The following is a 20,864-nucleotide window of genomic DNA, read 5'->3' on the forward strand; positions in this document are numbered from 1 at the left end:
AAAAAAAAAAAAAAAAAAAAAAAAAAAAAAAAAAAAAAAAATTAATTGGAATGAAAGCCCCAGTAGAAGAAACAGAAATAAAATAAATATAATGAAAACACAGGTACGCCTGGATGGCTCAGTTGGTTAAGCGTCTGCCTTTGGCTCAGGTCATGATCCCAGGGTCCTAGGATCAAGTCTCACATCGGGCTCCTTGCTCATCGGGAGCCTACTTCTCCCTCTGCCTGCCGCTTCCCCTGCTTGTGCTCTCTCTCTCTCTCTCTCTGACAAATAAATAAAATCTTAAAAAAAAAAAAGAAAACACAGATGAGCACAAAGTATATAGAGTAAAGAAAATGACACAAAATGAAATGTGCTAAGGGAAAGGGACATGACCCACAAGTTTAGACCTACTTTCAAGTGTGCAGGCCACAGAGAGACATTCTCAAGCACATAAGAATTCAAGTAAAACACATCAAAGGGCATCCTTTCCAAAACATACTGGGTGATCAAAAATAACCAAGACACAGCACAATATAAAGATCTCAGGAATGAAGAAATGATGGTAAAGTAAATATTCTCTATTTAAAATCACAACCAACAGGGAAATATATTTGGCTAAGGTGTAAAAGAATGTGAACGCTATATATCTTGACAATGTAAAAAAGATAATATAAAATGACTTTTAAAATTTGGGAGATGGGAGTTAAAGTGTGCTAATTTGTCTTTGTTACAAGAGTCAACTGATGGATGTGAGAGTGATCTGGTTGGAACATCTGTCACCCCACTGATCGCCAGGGTTGATTCAGCTGACCTGGCTGGCTAGGCGGGTGTCCCCTTCCTCCCTCACCACTCCTCGTGCATCCCTCCCCCTGGAAGCTGCCTGCTCGGTCGCTCAGTCATAGAGGATGATATTCCCCAACAGAGGAAGACTGTTCTTTGGTCAAGGGTACATGAGTAGCTGCACTCCCCTGCTGGAACCTCCAAACAGGCGCTCAAAAGTCAATCGATTGTTCATAAAACGGAAACACAGCTGATAATTTGTAAAATGGAAACACATTTGAAAACTAGCAACTCACATTCTTATGTTTGTTTATAATCCTTTTGCTTAAAGTCATATATATTTTAGAGAACTTATAACTTCTGGCAGAGCAACATTTTGAAGTTCAGCAATTTCTTCAGTTTTATTTCATTTTCTTTCACTTCTGACACCTTCAAGTAAAATTAAACTTAATGTTAGCAATTAAAGATAGGATATCTAGAATGAACCTAATGTTATAAAAGTATTTCATTCTTTCTTCTTTTTCTTATTTTAATTTCTTTTTCTCAACTTACATATCCATCCTTTTATCCATGCCTATTCATTTAAGTAAAGATAACATTCATTAAATAGTAACATTAATTATATTTAGAGAGTGATTTGGGGCAATCTGTTGCTTTCTCCCTGTATTATGTGAAATTTTTATAAATGAGCATGCATTTTTATAGAAACAATAAAAAGTGATTATTCTCTTTACAGATTTAATGGAACAGTTAAATTAACACCATATGTCTTTTTCTTTTAATAACCTGGGATTTGGGGCAATCAGATTTCAAGTCTCAGTTCAGCATAGAGCTGCTGGTATATTCTTGAGCAATGTATAAAAACTAGTTTCTAGTTTTATCACCTGTGAAACCTGAAGGAGTTGAACGAAGATGTTCAAGTTCCCTTTCAGCTCTGAAATTCTATAACTCAAGTACCAATGATTAGAATCTCTGTATGTGGGACTTGGAAGTAGCATTTCAGGCACCATGCAGATGCTTTACCTATTCTCTCGGTTATACTGCCTTTGAGCAGTGTGCTGACTTCCTGTAAAATCTTCGCAGCATTCTTATCTGAAGAAAGTCCAACGTATGTAGAAGGAAAATAGGGCCCAATATAATAATGAAGAATGTTACTTTTAAAGAGGTTGTAGAACAGAAAAAGGACAGACACAAATGGGGACAGTATTCATGAGCAATCCCTTAAAATGCTATCTCTTCCTGCTACAGCCATTATCCCTGCAGCAGGAGTGGGAAATGATGCAAAGATATTTGAGCCCTTATGGAAAAATTGTACGTTAAAGTTAAAAATGATGATTAAGATCAAATAAATTGGATATTTGTGGAAGACATGGTAGGCCTAGAGAACACTGGAAGAAAACAGCCCTGTGGCCTACTTTGTATAATTACAAAATGTGATTATGCAGGCTTAAACACAGGAAACAAACAAATGAGGATAAAACAGCACATTTCTTTGGCCTAAGAGAAACATTATGACAAGCTTGTTCTGCAATGCAGTAAATAAAACATATTCTAAAGACAAAAAGATTGAAATAAAAGCCATTAGAAAAATGAAATCAGTAATTTTGAGGCTGACTGATTTCCAGTGAAATTTGTCTTTCTCTTCTTCAGTGACTGTGGTCATTCTGAACAACAAGCCTCTAATTTGTAGGCTGAACAATAGATCTACATGAAGAATTATCAACAGAGTCAGATAAAACAATTAGTTGCTTATAATTAACAGCCATTTTATGGAATTATCTGTGAATCTCAGTTTTAGGAAAAGGAAAGCATTGAAATCCATTCATCCGTCATGCTAGCTAGCCATGTATCTATATGCATGTGTATCAGCAACATAATCAGCATTATCTGTTGCTTTGTAATATTTCTTAATGATCTTAATGATCTCAGAGTGAAATTTTCATCTCCAAGTTGATTTTTCCCTTTCTGATTCCCGGTGAGGGGACACAGCCCAATTATCTTCAAAGACACAGCACGCTCAAATCCTGACTTCAATGTTTATTAGATTATAATAAGATAGGTTGGCCAGTCCGCTGCCATCAAGAAGACAAATGATAAGTAATGGAAAAGCTTGCTTTTATTATAAGGCTTTCTCTCTCTTTTTAGGTTAGCCAGACCCTATATTAGGTCCAGGTGGCCTCGGAGGCAACAGACAGCACAGACTTTAATAAATGGCATTGTTATTCCTTTGGATATAAATAATGGCAGCCCTTATACACAAATTTAAATGAGTGATAAAAAGTCTCGTTTATCTTTTATGATTTTATAACAATTAAGCTGCTAAAACTATATTATAAATTACTGAAAGAAAACTGAAAACAACTAATAAAGTGTGGAATCTTTACTAATGGAAGAAAAACATTTGACTTCTGTTACCACCTAATAAAAGTGTATTTTATTTTCATTCATTTACTAGGCATTTTTTTCCTTACTCCTGTAACACTTGGCTACCTAAGTAGTACCCAATTTTTAAAGACTGTGGGGGGAAATGCCATCTGGCACTCTAATTGGTCAAATCAGCTTTAACCTGTCTTTTACAAATAGACACACCTACATGATGACCCACAGCATTTGAAACATCCACACCCTGCGGGTTTGTGGCCATAAATTTTAGCCACTCCAGCTTTTGAGAAATGCAAATAATGAAAACTCATCAAAGGGCTACCATAATTCTCACAGCTGACTAGGTGGAAGCATTTCTGACTACTCAAAATTAATAGCAGCTTCCAAGGCCTTATAAGAACAGCTATCACTGAGAAATATACTCACAAACAAATAAGCAATTCTCTTCCAAGTTCTGTTAGAGGCATGAAAGAGCAACTCTTCAGAACAATCTAGGGGGATTACTAAAGGAGCGATGAGCTACATTTAGAGCCTTGCTATGATAACAAGCACACCCCCAACATTTATGAATACCTGCTGCGTGCTCGCCCAGAGCTGGGTGCATTCGTGACTCTCCTGACACATTTGATGAATGAGGGAGCAAGGCAGGAGTCCTTGCTGGTGGCCCATGTGGAGTAACCAGCAATTACAATGAGGACATAGCACCGACAGAGCTGCTGTCCTGCTGTCACTGAAGTGCTAAAACTCAGCATCATCCTAGGTTCAAAACCATCACTGGACACAGTTAAGACTTGGATGATGCTAAAACTCAGCATCATCCTAGGTTCAAAACCATCACTGGACACAGTTAAGACTTGGTCATAAGGACTGTAACTTTTCTGCATAAAATCTCACTCCTCCCAAAGCCAGCGTCAATCTTATTTAGGCATGAGCCAGGGAAGACAGATTTGAGGACATTCATATGTGCCACAACAATTTTTGAAAGTGAGAAATGTTTCAGATCTGTGAAAACTTAATACTGCATATTTAAGAATAATTACACAGTTGGACTAACTCAAATGCTTGCATTTTCCATCTCTTATTATGACATTACTTGCCTCTTTCAGGGACTGAGGCATGGCAGGAAACTGTCACTGTCATAACATTTCACAGGAGAAACCCAGTTTCTAATTATCCATGGGGACTTGCTTATGTAACAGATTTTTGCGGAGAAGAGATGTTCTTCTCTTTGGTCTCATCTGGGGCACTCTGAAAACTCCCTCTTCTTAAATGAACATGGTCACGGAGGAGACTCAAAACAAAGAAGGGTCTAGGAATCAGGAGACATGAACCTTGCCTACACCCCAAGTCTTGGTGTGACTTTCAACACAACTCTGGGCATTTGAGTCTTCATTTCTAAAATGAGAAACCACGGAGTACCCAAATCTTTAAGGCGCCATGGTGTACTTACGTTTCGTAGTGTGCAAACGGATCCAACCCCCTGCTAGAGAAGTCTCCTTGCCGGCTGAAGAAGAAAGCCTGCTAGCTACTCTATGCTTCAGAGTTTTGGGTGGTCAAAGAAACAGCATGCTCTCGCTGTCTAGGCTTAAACTCGCCTGTCATTAACTTTGACAAGATTATTGGTCCCTGGAAATTACTTTTTAGAACTGGTGACCTATAATAATGAAAAATCAACTAATGCTCCCAAGGTGGATGCAAAAGAAATGACAGGCAGCATATTAACCAGTGGCCTGGAGAGCATCATTTGGGGATTTTGGTCCTTAACTACATACTCTTAGGCCCTGAATCAGATTTACTGAATCAGAATTTCCTAGTGTGGCACTGGTGCCCATGTATCCTGGAAAAGCTTCCCAGTAAATTCTGATGCCTTTTGCTCCCAGCTCCCCTTGCTCTTGAAAGCAGTGATTTAAATACTGTTTATCGGGTGGAGAATGGTATGATGGAAACCATACAGTGAGATACCTGGGTCTCTCATAACATACTAGGTCAGGAAGCTGGCAGGCAGCGTTCTATTTTTGCCTCCAAAGCTGTTTGCTATTTAAAAATTCAAGGGGGCTGAGGGCTTGGTGCAGATGAGTTTATCTAAGGCTTACTGGATGTTCCCTGTGGCTATAGTTGGTAGCATTATAATTTGGGTGGTGAGTAGATTTGCAATTTTTATATTAAATTTGGAATGCTGGTTATAGAACTGTTGAGAATACATTTCAGTGATGGATGGTAAATAGCTGTCCAAAACAAATCCAAGGCCAATAGCCAGTTTCGTTTCTTTCTTTCTTTTTTTTTTTTTTTTTTTGGTGTGGCTTTGGGGAAATTACTTGGAAAATAAAGAAGGTGAGAAATGGTTCTATCAGCACAAACTGAAAGTCCATATACAAATTAAATCACTTCTTGCCTAATCGTTTTTTCCCCCTCCCCTTGGTATTTATTGGGTACCTGGAGACCGCCAGACATGAGATAGAACAGTTGCTCTAACACAGCAATCTTTCATGTTTTACTCGAAGGCTCTGAAAATATTTTTCTCCCTGAGCTCTATAGGGAGAAGGGAGCCCTGCTGGGGATGCGGCCGATGGAGGCTGATCTCCTGTTTGACACTCGGGGACTCTAATGACTCACTGTGATAACTCAGTTATGATGCAGACAGGCACATGTCATGTTCCACGTGACTTATGCTCTCACCACACACAGGCATTAAAAGTTCCCTTAGCATTTATTTGGATGGTACATTTTAATACATAACATAGCCCATTTCCATGGTTCGTCTTCTTGACTCTAGGCAACACACCTGTTGCAGAATTGCTCTTGGCCAAGATTATAAAAGGGCCCTTAATGATGGATTACAATGCCTCACTGTTCTCAGCGTGAGATAGTTCTCCTGAGAGGTGAGGTGCCCACTAGGTTCTAGCACTTGGAAGGGAGGGCTCCGTATTAAATGTATTAAAATAAAGTCCTCTAAGAATCAGAGTTTGGCATCTCTGAACCTCCTAGAAGGAGCAGCTCTCAGTGACCCTCTCATCTTCCAGCCCTGTGTCCTACTACTTCATTAAATACGTTCAGAGCCCACTAGACCACTCATCCAGGAAGCAGGGGGCAGGGGCACTATGTCTTCACTATTCTTTCTAATGGTTGAGAGGGAACATGGTGTTCATATAGTCTTTCTTTTCAGCTTCTTGATGAGCTATGTTTTATTTTGATGGACTCTTAAGACTATGACGTGGATCCACAGGTAAACTTCATGGACACTAGACATTAACAGTAACTCTGCCTTTTCCATGGCAAAAAGAGAACATTTGTTTCTGAGCATCTAACTTGACTGATGTTTAAAGGGATTTTTAATAGAGTAAAAAATTTTTCATACAGATAAAGAGTACTGCAGAAATGATCTGCATGATAAAATCTCAAAGACATGCTCTCTAGCAGGTGCTGCATATTACTTCATAGTCACTTTCAATAACATATTTTATCTGAGGCTTTCTTTCTTTTTTTTTCCTTAAAGATTTTATTTATTTATTTATTTATTTTGAGAGAGAGAGCATGAGAGGGGGGAGGGTCAGAGGGAGAAGCAGACTCCCCGCTGAGCAGGGAGCCTGATGTGGGACTCGATCCCGGGACTCCAGGATCATGACCTGAGCCGAAGGCAGTCCTGTAACCAACTGAGCCACCCAGGCGCCCTATCTGAGGCTTTCACAGGCTTTTACAAACCAGCTGTGGCATTATCATTTTACAGATGTGGAATCTGAAAACACAGGGTTTAATTTGATTACGATTCCATACAAGGTCAATGAAGGGGAGCAAAGAAAGAAACCCAGAAGGAGCTATTATCTTGCACAATACATGTCAGTATATCAAGAGGACAAATTAATTCAAGACAAAAGGGAAACCTATTTAGAATCCAGAAGAAACTGCTAAGATTAAGGAAAATGAATAAATAAAAATAAAACAACAATTTTAAAAACCTTGAATAATGCAGCACCTCCAATGAGGGCTCAGCCTCCCCAGACAATGAATCTGAAAATAGAATGAGCATAATGTTCCCGTTATGATCCGAGATCACCTGCAGCCAATCTATTCTTTAGTATTATACAGGACAAAGAACTTTGTTTCCTTTTTTTTTATTCTGAAATTTGTCACTGTACAAAAGCAATGGACTAAATCTTTTTTTGGTTTCTGCTTTACCCCTGCCTTCAATGCCCACGCCTGCATTTCATGGGACCTAGTGGCTCCGTGACCTTTCCCAATTCACAAAGTTGTTTTGTGTGTAATAACCCTAAATTTCTTCTGTTTTCTTCACAGACACACATTATAGCTAATAATCAACAACCCCTCCCTGTTTTAATTGGTTCACCACCCAAGTGTATATAAAGTATCCTTGAAGGGTCTTCAGTTGACCTCATTCTCCTGAAGGAGACATTATAGTATACAGTATATAATTAAGCAAATAAATGTAAGTAAACAAGGAAATTAGAAGATTTAGCTGAATGATGGGTAAGGAATTCTTAAAACCTTGTCACTACCAGAGGCAAGGCCCTGGGTCTCTCAGTCTCCCCAATTTCTGTGTGTTCTTTTCCTAATCTTGATTTTTTTATAAATTGGTCTTTAAGAACAGTTGAGCAATTACCAAATTGTTTCAAAGGGAAAGCATGCATATGTGAATCAGAAGTCAGGTAGATATCTTTAAGAATATGCACACAGGAGGCACCTGGGTGGCTTAGTTAGTTAAGCGTCTGACTCTTGATCTCGGCTCAGGTCAGGATCTCAGGGTTGTGAGATCGAGCCCCGTGTCGGGCTTCTGCTGGGCATGGAGCCTGCTTGAGATTCTCTCTTTCTCCTTCTTCCTCTGCCCCCACCCCCACCCCTGCCACCCAGCTCTCTCTCTCTCTCAAAAAAAAAGAACGTGACAGAGAGGTAGTCACAACAGCAAGAACCTAGAAACTACCCATGAAGAGGATTCTAAAAATCTGGTTAGGTGGTATGCCAACTTTGTTTACTAGGACCACTGCTCTTGGCAAAATGATCAATCGCTTGATAAATGGATAAAGTGTTGGTAGACTGGGGAAGTGATAGCTCTTTGGTGGGAGGCCATAGCTCTAGGCTTCCCTGAGTGAGGTGACTCATAACTCAGCATGTCCCTGTAGGTATTCTGCTGGCAAGCACAGCTATCTGTCTTACACCTTTCTCAGGTAACTCAAAATGCTAAGTATGGCCTATGGGAGTCCTGTGAGTCCGAATGGTTAGCTGGACCCAAGAAGACCTTCTGAGGGCACTGCGAACAGTTAACTTCTGGGGGCTAGATGAAGAGAAACTTTCACATTCTATGTATACATCTTTGAATAATTTCAATCTTTTACCATAAACATGTAACTTATGATCTGGAAAAAAAAAATCACTGGAAGAAAAAAGAAAATCTCCATAAAAGGAACTGTCTCATCAAACTTCTTTAGAGATATATCCTCCAGGAAAAACAGGGCTAAAATTCAAGAAGGAAGTGTGAATGAATAGGATATAATTCAGAGTTCCAAAAGATTATAAGCTATAAAACAAACTAAAGTTTTAAGATGCATAGAGATTCTCTATCTTGGCAAGTAATTACAAATCCTGTGTATTTTGAATTCAAGCATATTTTTTCAATATTTTTTCAGCTTCATTAAAAATGTGAAACCTTGTATAAGTTGGTCAATTTAGTATGTATCATTAAAAAAAAAAATCAACCACCTTGTTACCCTTGCAACTGAGAGAACAAGAGTAGTTTCCTACTTGTATAGAAATAATGACCCCAATTTGGTGAAGGAGTGAGGTAAATGAAACATGTTCCCACTTGGCTCTGAAATAGTCATCTGTGAGGAGTAAATTTTCAGCATCCTTCTATCTGAACCTTTTGACATTCCTGAAGAAGCTCTGACTTTGACAAGTTGAGTGATTTCTAGGATGCTGTCAGGCCAAGTAGATCATCTGGAGGTAGCTGATTACTTCAGTAAGATTAACATTATACACAGAGATGGCAATAATATATACAATAATAAGAGCAATCCTAACTGCTGAAGACCTAATAAACATTATTGATCTCAAGTCTCCACAAACACTTAGCAAGTAAGATTATGTGAAGGTAGGCTGCACAAAAGGAAAGTCAACTTTATGTTAGAAAATAGAGCTGATATTCAACTTGACATTTAAGCTTCATCTTGAAAATGTTAAATGGGTGATGCTGTTCTCCTCTCACTGGAATAAGTAAATGGGGTCCAACCATCTGGGCTTCCACACTCGCTTCTGCTGACCAGTTGTGTGACAAGAGGCAAGTCTCTGGCTCCAACCACAGGAGGTCATGAATGGCAAAAGCATAACACAACACCCAGGGCACCATCAGCACTCAGTCACTGGTGAGGAAATTAAGAGTGTGGCTATTGCAAAGCTCAGTGGCGTCCCCTCAGGCTTTTTAATTAGCACAACTTCCCTTTCTAGAGGCACGGTTTGTTTTAGGATATCACCACACGGTTTCAAATCCCTACTGACATCACCTCCTCTCTTTCAAATAGATGCACACATGTGCCTGTAAGTTCTTAACATTCTTTTTGCCCTGAGAAAAAGAAATTATAAGTCACAAAGTTGGACTCAACACGGATAAGCAATTTCCAATCTTGGGTGTCATTTAGATCGTGAGTCTGTGTTCCGGAAAAAGGTTTCTGTGAGAAGTCATACATGGATAGAATGGAAATTCCAGCTTAGTCTGAATGTGCAGACCTTCTTCAGTATCATCCAGTGGTTTGCCACAGCACTCGGGATCGAACTCACGGCCCTACGTGATACAGTCCCCATCGACTTCCCTGCCCTCATCTCTACCACACCTGACACTTCACGGGTCTTTTTATTCTTGGAACAGGCCAGGCTTGGTCCCATTCCAGGGCCTGTGCATTTGCTGCCCCCTCTACTGAAGATAGGCTCACCCCCAGGTTTTCATGCCTGCCTCCTTTTTAACATTCAGATTTCTCCCTGCATGCCCAGCTATCATACTACACTATCACACTGCCTCAGCACTTAATGTTATCTAAAATGATCTTACTATTAGTTTGTTTGTTTATTGCTCATTCTCTGCTTTGCGAGAGAAGGGAACGTGCCTGTCTTGCTTATAATCGTGTTCAGTGTGGAGTTGTTCACTACAGACTTATGACTGACTGAATGAATGAAACCAGCTCGATTTTTCTCATTCAAAGGTCACTTAACTTTTTTCAGCAGGTATGTAATATACTCTTTCTTCCCTTGAGAAGAATTTTACGTATGTGATCATCTCTGTTCATTAATTTCACCTGCTAACAGACAACCTCTTTGATTTACATGTTTATATCACTGTTAGCCTCAGGTATGTTTTCTTCTATTATATTTTTAAAGATCACTTCTGTTTGTTTTGAAGTTTTCTTTAAAAACACTGATTAGGGCTGTGCATTCTTCCTTTCCAAACTCATGTCTCTCACCTCAAATTTCAACTAAAATGTCATTTCATCAGAAAGCCCAACCCTGAAACAACCTTATACTAAAATGCCCAACACCTTCTGCCCCATTACATTTTACTGATATTTTTCCTCAAAGGCATGCAGCTCACTTAAGATGGTAACTGTCACACAGCACACATACTTGGTAAGTGATAGTTATTATTTCTCCCTTGCTTATTGTCAGCCTGTCCCAAGAGGAATTGAGGATACATAAGAGAAGACATTTTTGTTCCTGTCCACCACTCCATTATTAGAATATACTAAATTTGCCTACGTAGTATTGCCCTGAACTAATGTCACTGAAAGAATGGATATGAAATAAGTCATGGTATGAATGATACATATATATACATTTCTATCATCAGGGAATTTAGTAAGTTAATATGAAAACCTGCACATTATTAAAGTACTGGTATAGTAACTTCTAATCAGGCAGGTAATGAGCTGCAAAGCTCACTTTAAAAACAAGTCACTCTATACATTAATATGTACATGATACTTACAATTTTTATTGTCAATATTAACTTGGGACATGAAGCATAAATTGTAGAAATTTAATAACATGACTTTGATGCAGTTACTTCTGGGACTGAAGCTCCTTGAGGAACACTGAACTAAAATTCATACCTGAAGCTTCTTCAATATTTAATTGAATACTATTAATACTTAAACAACCAGATTTCAGATAATTCAATTTTACCAAAACTCAAGGAACCATCTTATTTACAAAAAGGAATTTTCTTTATATTTATCTTGGATAAGAAAGAGGAGAAGGCATGGAAAGGTTAAGGAAACATTAGTTATTTAGTGTGAACTGAACTAGAAAAAAAAGTCTAAGTTATTTTTTAGGATATCATAAGAAACTATAAAAATAGTGCTGAAAAACAATACTTGGGGAAAGCAGGTATTAGACAGTGACTACTGACTGATTTGCAGTCAGTTCAAACCAAAATTCCCAAAGTGCTGACACAAGGTTTCCTTTAGTTGAAATAAAAGTAAATAAATACTCGCTTGGAAGATACACATTAATTTTGGGAATACTTCTCTGCTATAAAGTATTTTATATTTTTAAGATTTATTTATTTGTGAGAGAACGAGCGAGTGTGAATGGAGCGAGGGGCAGAGAGAGGGAGAGAGAGAGAGAATCCTTAAGCAAACTCCCCACTGGAGCCAGATGTGGGGCTTGATCTTTACCACCCTAAGATCATGACCTGACCCAAAACCCAAGAGTCAGACGTTTAACCGACTGAGCCACCTGGGCACCCCAAGTCAAAAGTATTTTAAAAATTAGTCTTTGTCCAAAGAGATAGCCAATATACTCTGGATATCTGATCAGATGCATGAAATGCCTCCTTGGTTCTAAATAATTCCATACTTAGGATCCACCTCCCATCCACGTCTGATGGCAAATTAACTTTTAAGACTTAACTTCTCATTAAGTAGAAGTCTAAGCATTAATATAGTCTTTTTTAAGAATAGAAAGGACAAATCTATATTGAGGGGTTTATTATTTCATTTTAATAGGTCTTACAGTTTAAAAGTTGTAAATTGATTAAAATATTTATTTAAGGTTCGTTGTAAAATTTATGAAAAGGATAGAATTCATTTACCATCACTTTACTATCACTTTCAAAATCTTGTGTTCAGGAAATGTTTAAGTTGTGTAGGATGGAAATGGAACAAAGAACAGAAGTTAAAAAGCTACCTTTGACAGATGAGTAATTGCAATAAAACTTGGTGACACTTACAAGCTGACACCTAAAAGGGGGGGAGCACTGATAATGCAATCAGCTCATTTGCTTTATAAAATAAATGTTCTTAATTGGAGATAATTATTTCATAACTTACCTCTGCATACTTTAACTTCAATGTTTTATGCATTTCTCGAAAACGACTGTAGCGCCTGAATACGGTCCATGTCTCATCTAGGACAGTAATCTATTAACCGGGAAAATCAAAATAAATCAGCATTAATTAGAGGAAAAAAATGACTAGCATTTTTTAAAAAATAATTTTAAAATTAACAAAAAGTGATTAGCATGTAAAATTTCTCCAGAACTGAAAACATTAATCTAGCTGCATAAGTAAGACTTATAAATAAAAGTGTACTCTACTTAAGGATGCATCTCTGGTTCCTAAATCTACTTAGAAGCAGTATGTGCCCATGTACAATGACAGACAGATAGTTACCTCTTAATGGTTTATAAAGAATGTCCCTTAACCCTCCACTCGGGTTGAGAAAAGTAAATCCCAAAGGGTGACCCTTCTGTTATGGCACTGTGCCCATATAAAACGTCAGTGTAGGTTACCACATGCCACGATAGTGGACAGGATGGGAAAAAATGAGAGAAGGAAAAGCAGAGAAAAAAGGAGGAGGAAAAGGAGGATGAGGATGTGGAAGGAGAAACACAACAAAGAAAAATGAGAAAACAAAATTTCTGTATCTCGATTATTAGTATAAAAACACACAATATATTTTGCTTCATTTTAGGGGAGGAATTCTCAACCCAGCCTTTAACTGGTAGTTCAACTTACTATTCCTGTTAAATGTGCTGACTGGTACACATGCAAAGGCCCTGAGGCACATCTGCTCACATATCAAGGTCATAGGACATTGGCAGACTGGGAGACCCCACCAGCCTTGATAATCACAGGCTAACGAGTCTCAAATTCCCATTACATTTCCCACCTTTCTTCCAAGCTCTAGACCCATGTACTCAACTTGGAGACATCATTCTTTACATGTCACACCACAAGAACTTCAAAGTCATCTTGTCTAAAACCAAACTCCACATGCTCTCTCTAGTCTCAACTCTAGTTCTCGTCTGGTGCATATCACCACACCATCCAGCAAGCTCCGCCAGAAAGACGCTGAAGCCACGCCTGATCCCCTCCTCCCCACCAACGTAACCATAGCCCAACACGTACTGGGTCTTGCTCCTCTGCTCTGTAAAAACTTCTTGAAGCTCTATTCCTCCATCCTCCACCACCACCATCACAATGTCACTTTGGGCCACTGGGTCTCCGATGGCCTTTACCAGGGATTCCCCCAGTTGTCTGTGTCCACATCTGCCCACTCCAATCCTTTCTCTGCACAATTGATAGGGCAGCTTTTTAAAACTTAAATCCGATCATTCCACACACACCTCCCCCCTCAAGGCTCCCTAGTAGTTTCATGCTGCCCATAGAAAAAGACCTAAACTTTTTATCTTAAAGGACTATGTACGTGCACCCCAATGTTTATAGCAGCAATGTCCACAATAGCCAAACTGTGAAAAGAGCCAAGATGTTCATCAACAGATGAATGGATAAAGATGTGGTATAGATATACAATGGAATATTATGCAGCCATCAAAAGGAATGAAATCTTGCCATTTGCAACAACGTGGATGGAACTGGAGGGTGTTATGCTGAGCGAAATAAATCAATCAGAGAAAGACATGTATCAGGAATTCTTAATCTCAGGAAACAAACTGAGGGTTGCTGGAGTGGTGGGGGGTGGGAGGGTTGGGGTGGCTGGGTGATAGACATTGGGGAGGGTACGTGCTATGGTGAGCGCTGTGAATTGTGCAAGACCGTTGAATCACAGATCTGTGCCTCTGAAACAAATAATACACTATATGTTTAAAAAAAAGGAAGAAGAAGAAGATAGCAGGAGGGGAAGAATGAAGGGGAGTAAGTTGGAGGGGGAGATGAACCATGAGAGACGATGGACTCTGAGAAACAAACTGAGGGTTCTAGAGGGGAGGGGGGTGGGGAGATGGGTTAGCCTGGTGATGGGTATTAAAGAGGGCATGTTCTGCGTGGAGCACTGGGTGTTATGCACAAACAATGAATCACGGAACACTACATCAAAAACTAATGACGTAATGTATGGTGATTAACATAACAATAAAAAAATTTTATCTTAAAGACCCAAATTCTAAATTTTTAACCCACTGCCTGCCCACGCCAGGGCATCTGCTTGGGCCTTGTCCCCATATGGGAAATCTTATCCTGCACATTACAGCAATGCCCTTCTCAAGCACTGTAATTCAGCCTGGTTCCCCCACATGGGGAACAGCAGGAGAGGAGCAGCAGTGTGGGGAGAATAGCCACATGGGTAGTTTCAGGAGGACTGAGTCTTGAGTCTCAGCCAGTCTTGGGTTCACTCATTTCCCAAAGTGGCAAGTGAGATGATTTTAGGTCATATAAGGATATACTTCTTTTTTTTTTTTTAAAGAATTTTCAGCATTCTGGTTCTGTATTCATTATTTACAATGAATTTTTTAATTGTGGCAGGTTTCTTCTTATGAGTTCCCTCAAAAAAGAGAGTTCTATAAGGAAAAAAAGGTAAGTATATTTACCAAAAATATCATTAAATAAAAATAGTACAGTAGCTCAGAAGCTGTAAATTTTGAAAGCTGGTATGCACGTCACTCAAGCTTGGAAAACACTGCTCCCTGCAGCTAAGCTGGGTGTGTGTGTGGGGTGGTTTCTCTCGGTTCTCTTCTCTTCAACAGAACCCCACAAAGGCACTGTGACGGAGGCCACCATGGGTGTGAGTTGTGTGAGGGCTTCCTTAGGTCGAGAATGCAGCAATACACCACTGGCTGGACACAAACCAGGTGTCAAAGGGAAAACAGGAAGGGCCATGACACTGCCTACTTGCCAAGAGAGCCCAGAAAGTTGATGGAGCCACACTCACGACCTGGGAGCAGTAAAACGCTGGATGCTCACAGGTGAGACCTTGCTGTGGGACTCTGAATTCCACAGAAAGTCACCAAAGACGCCTAGGACTCTCTCATCCATCAGATTCTCCTGTGCTCCCTGGCTCCCTTTAACTCCTAGTCAGTTATCAGCAAAATACTCTAGACCCTTAGCCTCTTCCAGGAATGTCCCCATCATCTTCACTCTAACTGAAGGCTGGCTCTCCCCTGAGGACCCACTGCCCCGGCAGCTCTCTCAAGTAGGGACTGTTTTCTCCCCCACTCTTCCTCCCATCGTGCTGGGATGTAGGTAGACATTGTTGCTCTCTGCCCAACTTTCAAACCACTGCTCCTCTCTCCATTCTAAAATCCCTCCTCTGTGAAGTTCATGCCTTCAGACCCTACACTCCACCCACCTTTCTTACAGTTTTCAACTCACCTTAGTCACTTCTCAATTCCTTGAAGGTCTTAGGTTCTGCTCAATGTCACCTGCTCTTCCAACACTTTGTAACTCCTGCCATGAATCTTGGTCATTCCAGTAATACCCAGATGATCCCTCCAACACCCTGACCTGCTTCTTGACCTTCGCCCTGGTTCCTTCCTCACTCAACTTAGAAACCATGGGCAATTGGGACGCCTGGGTGGCTCAGTCGGTTAAGCGGCTGCCTTCGGCCCGGGTCATGATCCCAGGATCCTGGGATCGAGTCCCACATCGGGCTCCTTGCTCAGCAGGGAGCCTGCTTCTCCCTCTCTCTCCCTCTGCTTGTGCTCTGTCAAATAAAATAAAATCTTAAAAAAAAAAAAAAAAGAAACCATGGGCAATCATGACAACCATTCCTTTGCATTCAACCTCAAATCTCTTTGTCCTGCTCTTGAAATTCCCTGGACCAATAACTAAACCATAACCTTGGTGAAATCCAACTGTCTACTTACTCTGGGCTTGCACCTGCCTAGCAGAATATGAAAGAAAAACACACCACGAAGTGGACCGACTGGTCTCATTTGAAAGTCACAATCCCCACTTTCAGGTCAGCCTGGATGCCTCCCACCAGTCATATCCCATTTTCCAGTCCTATCCACTCTTCTCTTAGATAGCAGTTTTGTAAATAGTTTACCTCACCTTTCTCCTCAAGCTTTCATCACTTTTCTCCCTGTCCTTAGCTGATAACCTTAATTCCTATTTCATCGAGAAAATGAAAGAAATCAAAAGAACATTTCCCCAGGTACCCTTACTCATGTCTCTTCATTGCCACCACCTACCCTGTACCTCCTGTTTTTCCCTGTTACCAGGCACAACATATGGATCAGTGCTCCCGTTAAAGTCAAGCCCTCTCCTTAACCACTGCATTCCCTCTTGCCTTCTAAAGGATACTGCAAGATGTAGTCTTCTCTTCTCTCTCCTGCACCAACACATTCTCATTCTGTATCATTCTGCACTAGATTATTCCCATCAGCACCCAAACAAGCTATTATGTCTCTCATCTTAAACTCCCACCTTGGCCTTCCTTTCCTTTCTAATTACCACTCCATTTCTACCCTTCCCACCATCACAACACTCCTTGAAAGAGTATTCTTGGTATTTCAATTTCTCTCTTCCCACTGTCCCTTGAATCCCCTTCAATCCACTCAGCATTCCACTCAAACTACTCTTACCAACGTCATCAACAACCCCCATACTGCTAATGCACTGGTTAATTCTTGGTCTTGATCTTACTCCATCTATTGGCAGGATTTGATGTCCTGACAGCTCCTCCTTGTAACTTCTTTTTCATTTGGTTTCCAGGTTGCTACACCTCTTACCTCAGTTTTCTCTGCTGAGATTTCTCTTCATCTCCCTGACCTCTAAACATCAAAGTATCCCAGGGCTTAGTCCTTGAACATGTTATTTTTTCTACCTGTACTCACTCCTTTAATGATCTCATCCCATCTCAAAGCTTACATTTATATGCTGATGATTCCCTGGATGCTCACATCTGTCCCCCGAACCCAGACTCGTATATCCTACTGTGCCTACTTGGATGTCTAATTGCATCTCAGACTTAACATGGCTAAACTTACCAAACTTTATCTCCCAAACTCCCTCCCTTTCCTGTCTCCCCATCTCAGTAAATGACAATGCCACTCTCCTACCTGTTCAGTCCAAAAACACTGGCCTCATCCTTGATGTTTCTCTTTCTCTCTTTTTCCTCTTCAAATGTGCTACATCATAAGTATGGCCTCAAGGACTTTTCACGAGATTTTTCTTTTCTGGAATATTCTTTTCACATGACTAGCTCCCTCACTTCCTTTAGGTCTAGGCTCGAAATCACCTTCTCACCGATACTTTCTCTGGATATATTACCTAAAATGGCACCCCCTTACCCATCTCCACACTACTTGCTCCTCTCTTCTAATTCACTGTTCTACTAGGCACTTCCTACTACCTAACATGGTATCCTGTTTTCTGTCTGCCTTCTCCACTGGAATATCAGCTCCAGGAGAGGTGGGATTTTTAGCTGTTTTTCACTGCACCTTAGAAGAGTACTTGGCACGTCACAGGCATCCTAAATGAAGACATGGAAGAGAATAAGCCCCAAGATGGACTTATCTTACAAATGCTTAGGCTCTCAGTGACAATGAGCCAGCAACACCTTTTTTCATCTCTCTGGGTAGAAGAGATGGCCTCAAGTAAAATTAGGATAAAGATATAAGGTAAGTGGACACTTAGCTTGTAAGGCATTGGCCTGCAGTCTTTCCCACCTTGTTTTCTCAGCTCATTCACGTCAGACCACTATTTAAAATCTCTAATTAATGAAATGGTTATTCCAAATCTTCCTCATAATTTGGGGTTTCATTCCTCTTTCCACGGTGGCATGAGAATAGTGCCTTTATAAAGGATACCAATTTCTCTAATAACATGCATACACCAAATACTGGGGAGATCGTGACCTGGCTAAGCGATTTCCTGGGCAGGAGCATCAAGGGCATTGGGCACAAGCCAACAAGTCAGCAAGGAGAGGACATAGTCCCTGAGGGAGCCCCCAGAAAAGTATCCAATGCACTTCCTTCTGCTTTCTTGGTATCAGCCCCCAGTGCTTTCAGTGGCATGTGGGATGCTAAAACTTGGTGGCGTGCAGAGCTGAGAGGGGCCAGAGAAAGATGGCCCAATGTGCAGAGGACTATCCTAAGCTTTATACATGTACTCCTTTGAATTGGGCTTAATAAGGTCAGTATAGGTGTAAGAGAGATCTCTATCTTCACTGTGTTATGCTGGTGACTCCAAGAGTCCCACTATTAATGAAAAGGAAGGGGACTTTCTGGAACCATTAACACTGCGTATATAATTTCTTCAAAATGCTGAACAATGAAGATCACTACTGGCACATTCTGGGTAATGATTTATTTTGTTGCTGCATATCTTACTTAATATGTTAATAAACTCAAATTAACAAACCCACATTACAGATCTGAATGACTTCTACCCTCAGTGTTTCCGTCTATAGTCTAAACCGCTGGTTCTCCAAGTGTGATGCCTGACCAGCAGCACCAGGAACTTGTTAGAAATGCAAAGTCTGAGGTTTCACCCACACTTACTTAATCAGAAGCTCTGGGGTGTATAAGCAGCCTTGCTGTAAATCACTGCAGTACTGCTGCTCCAAAATCAAATCTGGTATCTTAGGAGCCTCCCACCCACCCTCCCTCAAGGCCAAGGCCCTCAGCTTGGCATTCAGGGCCTTTCCCAGGCTGGCCCAACGCCAGCTTTCTAACCTCAGCTCCCAGTGGGTCAGAAATCTCATACTTCAGACAACTTAACCCAGAAATACGGCATATTCATTGGTCTTTTGCAGAATCTTTTGAACGGCCTCCTCAGTTATATACCCCATTCTGTGACTAGAGAGCTGCCTCCCGGGTGGCATCCGAACCACAATTCCTCCCTTGGCAGTTTTCTCACAGTTCTGTCCTGGAAAAATCACTCCCTCCTCCATGATTCCTTACCATGTAGCTCATGGTTTAACCAGAGCACATATCATAGGATATCAGTTATATCATTAAAATTATATTAATTAACTTATAGAATTGATACTAGTTACATAAATGCCTCTCTACCCTATAAAATTTTAAGCCTTCTGAGGGAATGAGCATTTGGCAGTAACTGGGGTAGAGACGGAAGAACTCTCACCATAGAAATAAACATTCATTGAGCTACTGCTATGTGTTAGGTGCCACATTAGATGTTGGCACTTTGCTCAAAGGTGTACTTAAGATTATTTTTCTTTTCCAATCAGGTAAGAGTTCCAGGCTTGGCCTAGATCTGTCAGAATGGCAAACAGGGCCTGCTGTCATCCTGGCTCCACATACCCTGTTCTAGTGGTGTCTCTGAGGTTCATCTGAATCAGATTATTTAAACTGGTCACACAGTATGATGATCTGGTTTTTTTAACTGCATTGAGAATATGGTGCCTTCTCAATATATCTGTAACACAAGTTTACAGTGACACATAGAGAGATTTCTAAATTCTTCACCCTTGAGATCTTTACCTGACTCCAGGTTAAGTATAAGGACTGCAACGGCTCAAGCTTCCTATTTTATATATAAAACATTTAAATCTCCCCTTGTCTGCCAACATGCAGACAAGATGAGGACAAGGGTGATGAAGAATAAAGGCCAGTCATGATCACTACAGAAACGGGGGGCCAGGGGGGAGCGTGGGGGAGCATGGGGGCAAGGCAACCACACGTGTCGTCTCTCCACAGGAAAACATGGAGTCAAAGTCAAGTCCCTTCTCTATAATGGAGACACCAACACCCATGGAGGTGGGAAAAGGCACATGTGAAGTTTGGAAAACCTACATAGAAAGGGGAAATATATATTAAAATCTTATTTTTGCCCCAAATTAAAATTGGGCATGGGATGAGGTGTTGATGCAGACAGAAGGGACAGAAGATCACTACACTAAATAAATCAGGTCAACAAAATATTCGATTATTTTCTTCAATGTTGAGAAAGCAAGGCATCATTACTGCATATCTTTGAGGAGCAAATTCATTACTTCTCTGTCACTGGATAGCTCTGCTGATACAAATCCATCTTTTCTGGGCCATAAAATGATCAAGTGCAACTTAAACACCATAAACGTGTCCATGAGATGAACTGCATTTACTTATAAACAATTCTCTATTGAGTGCTTTCCACAAATTTATGTTATATACATATTTTGCTGGTTTGAGAATTGTCGATTTTAAGATCTGTCATCAGTATATATTCCCTTGTGTATATCTATCTGTGTAAGGATGAGAATCTACAATTTTTCACCCAAAGAAAAATACTCTAACTGGCCTCCTTGTAAATAGTTACTTTTAGAGTTCTCTCAAACATTTATTTTCTAACAACATTTCAAGGAGCTGCCTAAAGTATATAAAAATAAAATTCCTTCTATTTAGTAAGTCGAATGCCAACCTAATATACACTACAAGTTTTTACACTAAAACTTTATACTAAAGTTTTATCAGATTTGTGCAAAATATAGTCTTCCACAGCCTCGGAACTGTGAACAGGTCTGAGGGAACATGAAAT

General features: G+C 40.2%; 1 protein-coding gene across 1 annotated transcript in view; it reads right to left on the reverse strand.

The window, feature by feature from the left end:
- The window catches only part of KIF16B (kinesin family member 16B), a 312,760-nt gene that overhangs the window by 49,009 nt on the left and 242,887 nt on the right, over nt 1–20,864 (reverse strand). Inside the window, exon 24 of the mRNA XM_025876849.2 lies at nt 12,471–12,560. Within this exon, the coding sequence (XP_025732634.1) occupies nt 12,471–12,560 (90 nt within the window). The remainder of the gene's footprint in view (nt 1–12,470; nt 12,561–20,864) is intronic.

This window comes from Callorhinus ursinus, unplaced genomic scaffold (assembly GCF_003265705.2).
Source record: "Callorhinus ursinus isolate GAN/ISIS: 27379988/994484 unplaced genomic scaffold, GSC_fseal_2.0 scaffold29, whole genome shotgun sequence".
Taxonomy (NCBI): Eukaryota; Metazoa; Chordata; class Mammalia; order Carnivora; family Otariidae; genus Callorhinus; species Callorhinus ursinus.